The 12,462-nt window shown below is 39.5% G+C and overlaps 2 protein-coding genes across 7 annotated transcripts in view; one reads left to right on the plus strand and one right to left on the minus strand.

Moving 5' to 3' along the window:
• Positions 1 to 166: 166 nt before the first annotated feature.
• Positions 167 to 7,731, minus strand: anapc4 (anaphase promoting complex subunit 4). 3 transcript variants are annotated; one of them, XM_056378394.1, is made up of 28 exons: positions 7,445 to 7,731; positions 6,486 to 6,601; positions 6,294 to 6,399; positions 6,069 to 6,201; positions 5,893 to 5,967; positions 5,777 to 5,803; positions 5,624 to 5,668; positions 5,433 to 5,517; positions 4,991 to 5,098; positions 4,693 to 4,863; positions 4,546 to 4,610; positions 4,329 to 4,371; positions 4,121 to 4,197; positions 3,929 to 4,029; positions 3,796 to 3,847; positions 3,633 to 3,688; positions 3,411 to 3,457; positions 3,255 to 3,311; positions 3,106 to 3,162; positions 2,607 to 2,700; positions 2,368 to 2,465; positions 1,904 to 1,965; positions 1,772 to 1,810; positions 1,576 to 1,677; positions 1,417 to 1,491; positions 1,134 to 1,298; positions 739 to 862; positions 167 to 495 (listed from the first exon to the last, which is right to left on the minus strand). In XM_056378394.1, exons 2-28 carry the CDS (start codon positions 6,591 to 6,593, stop codon positions 256 to 258), a joined length of 2,412 nt encoding a protein of 803 aa, XP_056234369.1. In that variant the 5' UTR covers positions 6,594 to 6,601; positions 7,445 to 7,731; the 3' UTR covers positions 167 to 255. The 3 variants fall into 3 exon arrangements, with proteins under 3 accessions (XP_056234369.1, XP_056234370.1, XP_056234368.1); XM_056378395.1 differs by having other exon boundaries at positions 1,134 to 1,280; positions 7,441 to 7,731; XM_056378393.1 differs by having other exon boundaries at positions 7,441 to 7,731.
• Positions 7,732 to 10,853: 3,122 nt separating this feature from the next.
• palld (palladin, cytoskeletal associated protein) overlaps positions 10,854 to 12,462 on the plus strand; it is a 62,897-nt gene continuing 61,288 nt past the window's right edge. For 2 of the 4 annotated variants that reach the window (XM_056378386.1, XM_056378387.1), the window contains exon 1: positions 10,855 to 11,017. The gene's annotated coding sequence lies outside the window, so the exon portion shown is untranslated. Of the gene's footprint in view, positions 11,018 to 12,462 lie in introns of all 4 variants that reach the window. The other 2 variants (XM_056378389.1, XM_056378388.1) reach the window with 2 other exon arrangements.

The following is a 12,462-nucleotide window of genomic DNA, read 5'->3' on the forward strand; positions in this document are numbered from 1 at the left end:
TCTGCAGCGCAGTGAGATGAGACGTTTGCTGCGTGACCAAAATAGATCTATTAGTCAGAATGTAGTGCATTGAAAATAGAAAAAAAAAAAAGAAACGAGGCAAACAAATATTAACACAAACATGTTTATTTTCATGTAAAAACGTATTTTTCAGAATGTTGTAAAAAAAAAAAAAAAAAAAAAAAAAAGAAATCTTTAGAACAACAAAAGATGGACCATGTCCTTTGTTTTTGAAGCTTCTTTCTGTGTGTCAGTCTAAGATAGTTCCAGCGCTTCTTCTGACTCCAAATGCTCCTCAGTTTTTTGAAACCCATCTCCCCTTTGCTCTCCAGCTTCACCTTCTGCCTCCACACTCTCCTCTCCCTGCCCCTGGCTGGTCATGGTAGTGTCCAGCCCCTCCTGGTCAGCGCTGTTGTTCTGTGAGTCAGCTCCCTCCTCGTCCTCATCCTCCACATCCATCTCAAAAACACGTATGTGCCTCAGATTGGCACTTAGCTGCCAGGAAAGAAAAAGTAAATGTTTGGACAGTCCTCAACATTCATTCATTCATTCATTCATTGGTATGAGTCCGCTGGCAGAGGAGTGTGAAAACACTGAGAAATGAATCATCTGACCTTACTGATCACTGGAACAAATATAGGAACATTGCAGTAAAGTTAATTCGTGCATGATGTCCCACACTAAATTCCCCATGCGCTAAAAATATATTGGAAAGTACAAGATATAAATCTAACTTACCACACAGGCCACTTTTCGGATTCCATTCACTGCTACAAACTGAGCCTTCATGCTCTCCAGTTCCCGCCACTGATTCCCCAACACCAGGCCCTGGCATGGGATGGCGCTGGTCTGCTGGTCCAACCTGACAACACAGGTGACATATGGCGTATGTCAAAGTTAGACCTCGTCTTTGATGTTTTTAGAGCGCAGCCTAAACAACTTCTGGTCCAGCACCAAGAAAATGTTTCTCAGATTATGCATTTAGCAAAGGGAGTATAGGTGACATTTTATTTGTGCGTATTGATAACTCTGAGTCTGAGGTTGACTGTGCATTCATCAGTTTAATGTTAAACTGAGAAGAAGAAGAATTATTACTTTGAAAGAGAAATATTAGTAATAATACACACACACACCTCAGGTTGGGCTCCCAGGTGAATTCAGTCTCACAGCTCAGGGTGGAAGAAAGAGGAAGCTGAGCCAGGACACGCCTGTTGTCTTCTTCTGCTCCTTGCAAGACCACGGTTAGCATCTCATCGTCATAGAAACGAGCATCCAGGCAGCTGTAAACATAATGAGACCTAAAAAATAAAATCACAGTACGTCCTGGTAGGAACATCTTCACCAAGTCAAGGGATGAGTTTACATTTATGTCTGTTTAGCAAATGAAATGGTAGGAATGACATGAGAGACACTCACTGGGCTGCAGCATTATCATCTGCATTGTCAAGATGGTGGCTGAGGTCAACTGACACGACACTGTTGGGAATATGTCTGCAAAAAAAAATTTTTTTGTTGAAAACGGGTTAAAATACAGAAAAGAAAACCTCACACGTGTGCACATAGACAGGCAGGCACCTGTTTGGGTCTGTTCCTTTCCGTAATAGGTAGAGCTTGCAGGGTGAAATCTCTGGCATGCAGAACACAACATAATGCATTTTGGCCTTCTTGTCATTCCACCTGTATGACGACAAAAAACATTATCATTAATACAAACAGCTATTTTGCTATCACAGATTACTGCGAAACTCCGGGACGTGTGTGTTTTACGTACAAAGATGGAAGTTCAAAAAGTCGTGGAGTGTTTTCAGAGCTGGAAAGAAAACAGACAATAACAAATAAATACAACTTGAATACCATTAATTTAGTCTTATTTTAAGTTTGGAAAGCAGACATCAGATCATACCTCTCTGGCACAGTGTACAGGGGCAAAAAGACGGCCTGTTTAACAGACTTCCCAATTACTTCCTGCATGCAAATAAACAAAACGATGAATTAGCAACATGTAAGATGGAGGAATAATTATAATTTTTCATTAAGCGCCTCTAAAGTTCTAAATCTAAATCTTTAAGAAAGTTAGAAAGTTCAGGAAGGCTTTTCATATCCACACAGAACAGACAATACTGCTCCTGTTCTCGAAGCCTATCTTGAAGCTACATTTGTTTAATTCCCCCTGATCTCAAGCAAAGCCGATCAGCAGACAGGAGTCTCCTAACTGCTCCTACATCTAGTAGAATAAAAAAAAGAGAGACGACCAGGCTTTAACTGTCAGGGCCTGGGACATTTGTGACTACGTGCTTAGTTCTGACGGCTAGAAAGAAAGATGTGCACAGGTGAGAAAGAGCAAGATGTGAATCACTGAAAACTCACCGCAGGTTTCTGTAGACAATGCTCAATCACATTTTCCATCATCCTCTTGACAAAGTGCAAAGACTTTTGTGGATATGAAGGAAACAGCAAAGGGCTCTCTAGACAAACCAGGCAAACATGTTATCTGTTGGTTATGAACCAAATAACATCCTTTAACCTTATTCCAGTGGGTAGTTACAAAATTAGAAGTTGTGCAACCACTATTTTTCTGCATATGTTCAGTAAAGGTCACAGCTCACCCTTCAGGTATGTACTCTCCTGCAAAAAATTCAGCCACTGGTTTCCTTTGGTGTTAGGTGGAGACACGAGGTCCTCATCCTCGTCCTTCAGGTACTGCAGATGTGCATGTGAAAGAGTGAGTGAATGAAATAAATGAAAGACAGCGGCTCCTTTTAGAATAGGGCTGCACAATTAATCAAAATATAATCGCTATATGGGCAAGTGCAATAACCAAATCACAGGAGCTGCAATTTCATTGATAAATGTAAAATGTGTCACAACATTATTGTGCAGCACCATAAGCGTTGTGGAGCTACAGAGACGTCAAATCATATTCATCCAGACGTAAAGGAAAACATGTTTGTTTGGTACAAACCCGACAAAAGTCAAATCATCAGTCACATTTTGATATTTTTTTTCAGTGAAAATGTAAAAATGATCATTCCAACTGAAATCACAATCGCAATAATAATCGCAACACGAAAGATTCAGAAACACTCGAAACACAAAAACACTCACCTGACCAACTCGCTCCACATTGAAATACTTTCCTTTGCGATCGAAGAGTTCTTCATTCTGTTAAACCAGAGAGCAATTAAACTCAGTTTGTGAAAAGCTAGAAATATATTGCACAAATTGTCATTACAGTGCAATAAAGCCAATCTCACCTCACTGAAATGCTCAGACAGGAAGTCAGCAACAAAGGCAATGTCCTTCTGAGTCATCTAAGGGATAAATCCACATGTTAGAAATGCAAATAATAAGAAGAATGTTAAAACAAATACAGGAACATTTTCAAAATGACAAGATGTTTGATGACTCACCTTGTTGAGTTCTGGTGGTACATGCTCCTCGCACATTCTTAACATAGCTGTGGAGAAATAAAACAAAACAGTTTCAGCATTAAAAACAATAATTAAAACGTAATACTTGTGCTCTTACAAACTAGTGCACGTCAAACACAATGATAAATGTCTCTGTATCATATCAACAAGTGAAATTCCTGAGCTTTCACTGTAATTCGACAGACTAACTTTGATCCTTACCTACATACAGCCACCGAAAAAAGGCTTTGAAGTTTTTCATGCTCTTGTCAATCACCCTGAATGACACAAAAATCAAAGCAGCGGTTAAACAGAAAGCAGTGAAATAACACGAACATTTCCAACACAACAGGATGTAAATGGACTCGGGAATCTTTTAACTCACTGCAGAAGTTCGTTGGCTTTCAGAGAAAAGGAACCCACCGCTGTGATAGCGCCTGAAAACACAGAGCACACATGAGATTTTTGATGATGAGAGGCGGAAGTTCTACTAACCATGCAGGTTAGTGAAGTGGTACCTTCTAAAGCTACTGAATCCAGACCGAGGGGCTCGAACTTCTGCTTCCACAGGGACATGCCTTTCACCTCACTGAGGTGATACAACAGAGCCTCAGAGCCACTGCAGGGAGCAGACAGGAGAGAAAGAGAGTCTGCATGAGGAACACTTATGCCGCAGGCAGCGCTGAGGAGAGATGAAAGGCTGAAAATACCTCTGCAGGTGGCTGATCACCAGCTTCTGGATGCTGGAGTAAGAGGACTCAATGGAGTGGCCGAGCTTCTTCAGGCCCTATGACAGAAATGAAATACACACAACAAATGAGATGCGATTTACAACTATACCAACAAACCTATCTGTAAGTCAACATCAGAGAGAAAAGAAATGATATCTGAAGCCTGTACACCAGGTCTTACTCTCACCTTGACAGTCAGCTGGTTCATGAGAAGAGCTTGTAGTTCTGGGCTGAAAGCAGAAAGCAAATGGTAAGAAAATTACAAATGTTGCATGACTTCAAACTCCAGCACTTTACAAACGGAAATTATTTCTTAAAAGCTGTTTAACTAGACCAAGATATGTTGCCACCATCTACAGGATACTCCAAGCATCATGACACAGTAAAAGTGGCTCTTTTCTCACCTTGATTGTCCCCACAGCAAAAGCTCCAGGAACTCATCTTGAACCTGAGTGGTTGTGTTCTTTTCCTTAAAAAATAAATGGAAAATAAGACAAGTGTTGGCACTCTGTCATATTAGCCTATTTGGACAGAAGCCTACGACTACTCACCTGAACAAACTTAGTGAGTCGAAGATCCATCTGCATGAGGATGTCCTCCCAGGCCTCACACATACACGTAAGTGACAGATGCAGGTACTGCAGCAGGGTGGAGATGTGGGTGAACTTGCGCGCCATCCTGGTGACTTCAGGCAGACAGTCGGACAACAACCCCGTGTCCAGCTGGAAGACAAGGACAGAAGTTAAAGTCAAATTAAAAATGCAGGTTCGAGCCTAGATGGGGACGTGAAGAAGAAAAAAAAAGAAAGTTTACAGGAAATGGAAAATGAAGACAAATCATGCATCTCACCTGAACGTAGCAGATCTCCGGGTTGTTGTCGGCAGACCTGACCTCTGTGATGACAGAGAGAGACTTCAGATCACTGGACAGACTCAGGCTGCGACACCTTCCTGATACCTACAAAGAAAAGTTAAATTAAAGGGAACAAAAGTTTAAAAACAATTCATTTTTATTTAATTCCAGATTGTGTCAGAGACGTATTGATTCTACTTTACAATAATATTCAAAGCCAAAATTTGTTGTGAAGTTGGAGAGAATCTCATTTTTTTCCCAAGATGTTTTTGTGATCCAATTCAGTTTAGTTTTGTCTTTTGGTGAAACACACGACCTACTGCTGCACTACAGAAAAATGGCTGCTGGCTATAAATAATTTATCAGTCTACACTTGATTTATCAAAGTCTTTCAGAAGATGTAAAGGACAAGTCTTATGAATGAATGAAAGAACCTTACTCCGGTTAAAGTAGCTATCTTGTACATCCCGTAGGCATAAAGCTCCACAAAGCCATGGTCTCCCCCAAGAACAAGTATATTCAGTCTGCACAGAAATAAAATGGAGTGATGAAATCATTTCCACTCCATCGTGAAACATTAAAAAGGACTCTGACACTGCTTTTTCATGTGCGGATTAAATGTTAATTTACCTGACTTCTCCCAGGAGATTCATTATCTCATCAGACTTTTCCTCGCTGTAACAAAGACAAATGAATGCTTTGGGCTTTTATCAAAAACAATCAAAACATACATTACATAACTAATACATGACTGATGAGTCATTTATTAAAACACTGTCCCACCTGAAGATCTTTGACGTTGTGCTATAGCTGGGAAAAACAAGAGTTTGAAAAATGTTATTCAGTCAAGCCAGGAGTTGCCTTCGTATTCTCTGATATATAGTTAATGCTACTGTTACCTCTTGGGGAGTGTTGGTAATTTGGGAAGAAAAAGTTTAGATTCATCTTCTGAGTTGTAAAAGGCGCTGAGGGCACTGAAGCACATCAAAAAGAACAATTATTCCTATTATTCTTGAAATGTCATTCTTACAACATCCTTTGTGCCCATGGTTTGATCTCTGAGCCTCACGCATACCTGCTCTCCTCCATCACCTCCATCCAGTGCATGCAGGTCCCAGGGTTCTGCACTGGAAACACGTGGAGGATCTCTGCTTTCTCAACACCACACAGCACCACCTGCTTGGTGTCTCCAAGGCTGAAGGCCAATACTGGGGATCGAAGAGGAGATAACGGTGTTATAACCTCATGATCCCAGCAGTAAGCAATCGTGGTGGGAAAGATGTGTGGAGGCATTCCTTACTTTTGCCATCAGGTCTCCAGGCGAGTGCAGTGATCTCCTTCCCAGTGTACTCACTGGGTGGTAAACTCCAAACACGCTGGAAACTAGCCAAGCGATGTAGTAGCAACTATGGACAAATGGGAACCATGAAATCACAAAACCATGAAAGACAACATGACATATTTTAGGATATAAAACCTTTTTTTTTTTTACCTCTCCAGTTGTGTTTGCCAGAGCAATCAGATCCCGTTTAGGAGACCATGCCATACACAGTACAGGATTAGGAAGTTGCTTCTCTCCCACTTGCCGGAAGGCAGGCATGTTGTGGGCTGGAAAATGTGAAAGGTTTTAATAAATAACAGATATTAGCTCTCAGTTTGGGTGGGTGAGTAGTTTCATATTTTAAAGAATTCTCTTCTGTGATAATGTACCCCTGTTATTGATGCCTGAAGAAGAAAGGACAGACGAGCTTTTGCTGATACTTGTACATATCTGCTTATGTCTTTACACTGAAGCAGAGCTGGTGGATCAGATTAATCAATAATTGTTTTGACGATCAAACAATTGTCTGAACAACAAAAGCTGCAAACATTTACTAGTTTTGTTTGACTTATATGACTGTAAATTTTCAGACTTTTTTAGACAAAATTATGAATCCGTTATTTTAGAAAGATAATCACTGACTAAAATAATTTCTTATTGTTGTGAATTGATGTAATTATTTGTGTAAAGTTCTAAAATGACTTCATGCGAAGCACAAAAGTGACAAAATATTACTTCAAAACATTTTTAGTCAGCAGTCAAGGATAATAATGTTTTGTTTTTTTTAATTATGACTTGTGATGGGTGATATGAGACCAACGGTGTTATTAGCGTAATATAAGACGGTCAGGTAAATAACAGGCCTTCACAGACCCTTTCTGACGAATATCATGACACTATGATGAACAAGATCCCATTTCATTTAGTTTGCTACCAATCTGGTGACTTCCTAACATCCCATATTAGAACATTAGCTACTACACAGTCACGCAGAAATATTAAGACATGCAACTGGTATGTAAATTTGATAATATACATGTGTTGATGCTAGCCACGACCTAAACAATACAATGCTAGAGAGCCAAACTAACGAACACTGCGTGGTAATTAGCCGGACCCTTCTTACCCACTGTTTATTGTTTGGACTTGACAGATGAGAAGCTTGTGTACCAACGTTAGCAGGTTTTGTTAGCAAGCCGGGGAAGCTAATGAAGAGAACACCCCACGGCTAATGTCACCGTTTCCGGACGTCACAGGGAGCGAAACGGTAACTCCAACATAGCGTTGTGAAATATAAATGTGTCAAATAAACCCTGATCTGTCCCGGGAAACACGTAATTCAAGTTTTCTTCATGGTGTTTTCACAAATACGCGGACAGCGCCATATTTTCCTGTCTACCAATCACTGTGGAGTAACGGAAGCCGTGAGAAGACAAAATCCGTTCAGGAGGAAAGCGCAATTCGTAAATTAATTACAATTGGGCCTGCTGATAGGAGAAACGACATTTTGACAGTCAACGTTGTATTTTCACGGATTTAAAAGAACGACACCAAAAACAGTAAGTAAAAATAAAAATAGTCACAGTAAAGTGTGTACACTTATGTACTTTAAAAGTTTTATATTGAATGTCTACACCTGAAGTGTTTAGATATTCAAGTGTGCTCGTTGAGTCGATGGTTAAAACAACAGTGTTAGACGCCCTCTAGTGGTGAAAGTTTTATATTGAAAGTGTTTATAGTTACCATAATATTCAGCGTCTAATGACCTCCATTGTTTAACTTATATTGTTTCCATCCGAAGCATTACAATATATTAATGCTAGCGAAGTTAGCTTATGAGCTAAACGTTACGACGGTTAATCAACATCCTGTCTGATTTGACCTGTTAAGATATTCACTGCCCCCTAGTGGCCACGGCGCGGAAGTGCAACACTTTAAATTTGTCAAGTGAATTAAGTGCAGACATAACAGCCTCTTTAGGTAAATACTTTCAGAACAAAGTGGTCAAACTGAATCGTTTTATTATGCTATAGTGGTCATGTTGCTCATGCTAAAAACAATACCAGTATTGTACTATACTTAGATCAGTGTAAATAGCTTGTGACACTGATATCTTACCTGCTATTCCATGTCTTTGGTTTAAAAAAAAAAAAAAAAAAAAAGGTGTGTTTACCTTTTGAATATTTGTTTGTTTTGATGCTAGTGGAGCTCAGGCTCATTGAAGATGACAGTTGACCTGAGTGTATCTGAAATCATGAGTGCTCACTGCCCTCCAGTGGCCACGTGAGGAATTACAACATATAAATTCATCAAGCTAATGATGATGATCACATGGCAGTTGACTAAAATTTCAGCAAAATACTTTTGAAATCGACCTAAGCAAAAACTATCATGAAATGATTATTTGATGTTCTGTATGTTTATTGTGATATTTTCAAAAAAAAACTTTAATATTGATATTTAATTGATATTTTAAACTCGAAAAAGTTATTATTATTATTATTATTACTTCCACTATTTTGTCACTTGGATATAGTTTTAGTATAGAGACTAGTTAGTTTCTACTAAATCAAAGTTGATTTAAACATGGATAATTATAATTGGCTGAGGTATGGATGATGGCCATTTTTATTTTTATTTTTTTATTTATATCAGAATCAGAGTGTTTGCTGTCATCTAGTGGTCACAGTGAGGAACTGCAACACATTAAGTGTGAAGTTAGCATCAGGGTAGACATAACAGCACTGATACTTCTGTTGAGTACTTTCAAAATGAACAGAAACTTTAATGTTGTAATAAGTGTTTAATTCATATTCAATAAATATTAAAACTGATTGTTGGTATTATAGATGTATATAGAGCTATAATTGTGTCTGGATCGAGGAGGACATAATAGGACAGTAATATCTACGGGAATATGATGTACAAAGGTGTAGTTACACATTGTGACCACCACAGGCGTGTAGACACATTATTACACACATTCTTATACTTTTTGTCTCTTGTGAAATGTCTGTTTTTGTACAGAAATTACTTGAATCCTCCTTGGGAGAAAACAAAAAAACCTTGAACTCGACCTTAATGACTCTTTCACTCTCCGGTTAAAACAATGATAATAACATTTCTTGAAAGCCTATCAAGGGCGTTTAGTGTGAAGTATTTTTGCTCATAATTTAGTACATTAATACTACAGATTCAATATTTTATAAAATGTACAGTACAGTAATACTTTACTAAACAATCATTAATCTGAAACATACAGAAGCCTCAGCTTCGCGGCTTCTTCTTTTCCACTGTAATCTGCTGTGTGTGAAGATACTGCCTGTCGCCTGACAATGCTAACAGTATGGGTCTAACATGAGAGGAAGCTCTGATGCATCCAGCAGTATTTTTAAACACTACAGATAAACACTGTATGAACACACTATTAAACATAATCTATGATGCAAGGAATACTGTTGTGGTGTGCACATGTGGTATAAAAGCACCGTGCTGGAAACGTTACAGCACTATTCTTACATAGACCACAAACACATGCAAGTCTGCAATTATAGAAGTCACCACTAAATAATGCAGTTATTTTTAAATGATACCATACACAGGGTTATTGCTAATTGGTGTATGGTGACAAGTGAGTAGGATTTTAGCGGATTACTGATTAGTGTGTGTGTGTGTGTGTGTGTGTGTGTGTGTGTGTGTGTATGTGTGTGTACAGTAGATAGTTATTACAGTGGAAATTCCTTCCAAACTTATCACTGGCACTTAACTCTAATCAGTAGATTAATGAAGAACCAGAATAGCTCTGAGAGCACAAAATGTGATAGTGGCCTAGAAATAGACCAAGTGAGGCTGCGTGGTCTGCGACTGTCTGTGCCTGTACACACTGTCATTTGTTGGCTGGGCAGACAGAAAAACTTTACATGCTCTGTGTAGCGGCATTGACCTTGACCAAACCCAGCGCTCAACCTTCATCACCTTCTATTTTTTGCTAAATCCTCCCAGGTCCATTTTAAGATAACTTACCTACAGGTAAGACGGACAAGTGGGTGGTTCGGGGTCATCGGGTCAACTCAGCTCGACACTGTGGCAACGCAGACAAGCTGCTGTCACAACACTGCGATTAGATGTCTTCACTAGACGAACCAAAACCCGGCCATTAACAGACATATTCAGCAGGATGTTTGATATGTCTTCATTACCCAGACCTGTGGTCGTAACCGATGCACATCGAGGGCTCCTGAATGTTGCATGAACCCCAACTGCCCCGGCTTATTTGTGCATATTAAGAATGTGTGTTGTCAAATACTACATCATGCATGTATCCTTTCTGCACTGTTTTCTGTGTTTTCTGTGTTTAATTACCAAATACTGTATGAAAAATGTCACCACTACCTTCTGTTCCCCAGGACTACCTTAACACTCTCTCCTCTTGCCAGTATTCTGGCTGTGAAACCTGAGCCCGGGGCCAAATATAGCCCCACACAGTGAGCAGTTAGGGACCGGGACAGATGGGACAGCAGGCCACTGCAGAGGCAGTACGCAATTGGACCCTGAACCTGAGAGAGCCTGCTGACGATCTGACCAATAAGGCTGCTCTTCTGGAAGGAGAAGCTTCGTTTTTCCTCATTCTTACTTAATAAACGAGACAAACCTGGAACCACGAAACCAGGAGAGAGTGTTTTCGACAAGTAGCCCACTTTAAGGTACGTTTTTCTTTTTTGATTCTTTCAGCTTCATTTTACGGCTTGGTTCTTCATTGTTTATCACCAGTATGACCTAGATCACTTAATGTAACGGTAAAGCTTATTTAAACATCTTTATATATGTATATATATATATATATATATATATCAGTCAAATCCAGACACAGCAAATCCAGGAGCTTCTGTCATGTGTTTCAGGGCATTTTGATTCATTCTCATTGTAAAGTGTTTGTATTAAATATAACAAATCCTGTGGAAGTGAACATTTAAGATACTGTAAGAACTGAAGTTAACATATTAATGTTTATTAAATCCAGGAAAAGAACAGGAGGTAATGGAAACTCTGACGGCACTGACAGTTGTTAGCGTTTTGTCAATCAGTCTTAGTGTCTCATTTTCCACATTCATATTTAATCAGCTGTGTGCTGCTGCTGCTGTTGCTCTCCTCAGATAATGAGACGTTTGCAGGACATTAACACGCCTTGTTTTATTCTTTTAATTCTTTAACCCAGTGACTGTCAGTGTGTTTGTGCATATCCAGTCCTACCTGTGTGTGTGTGTGTGTGTGTGTGTGTGTGTGTGTGTGTTTGGAGGTAGCGTCTGAGTGTGAAGGACCTCTCTCCTGTGCTCAGGGTGGGTGGGGTTGCGCTGCTGTGACACATAGCCCAGGAGATTAAAAATAACAACAGCTGGTCTTCAGGACGCCATGAGGCGCTGAGTGTCTCGCTGCGTCATACATGTATACCACGCCACCGGCGTCACAACATATTGTTGTGATCAGATACATGCTCCTCTTAAACGACACAGCGATGTGACCCGATTTACATCTGAACGATGTGAGACTCTAATGATGCATGTAAACTCACATGTAAGAGACATCAGGCGATATAAATGTGTTTGTGTTTTCTCGTTCACGTGTACTTCCTCGTGCACAGGACGGCACAGTCAGAAGTTTATGATATGATCATATGAATGGCCAGAATCAAACATCCCTTTATACTTTAATTTAAACAATCTAATTAAATGTAATCTCTATGTTGTTGTTTATGGCTTTAAACAGAAAACTACGTCCCATATTTACATGGATGCTAAAAAAAGGATCAATAGACTGACAGAAAATGAATCAGTGATTGTTGTTGATAATTGATTAGACATTTCATCATCAGGAAAAAACCTCAAACATGTGCAGATTACAACTTTCCTCCATTTTATATCATTGTAAACAGAATAATTAGTGACTTTGAAACAAATGTAATCAGTATTTTTCAGCTCCAAATGAAAAGTAAAAAACAAAGGAACAAAGTGATGAGAGAAACAGAGCAAGTAAGAAATGTCGGTCATGTTCACTATGTAAAGGCCTCTGTTAATACCCACCAACTGTGTCCAGACAGCAGTGGCCTGAGTCATCCTGCCAGCTATGGCTCTTTGAGAAAGATCCAGTGTTG

Source organism: Seriola aureovittata, chromosome 6 (assembly GCF_021018895.1).
Source record: "Seriola aureovittata isolate HTS-2021-v1 ecotype China chromosome 6, ASM2101889v1, whole genome shotgun sequence".
In the NCBI taxonomy this organism is placed as follows: Eukaryota; Metazoa; Chordata; class Actinopteri; order Carangiformes; family Carangidae; genus Seriola; species Seriola aureovittata.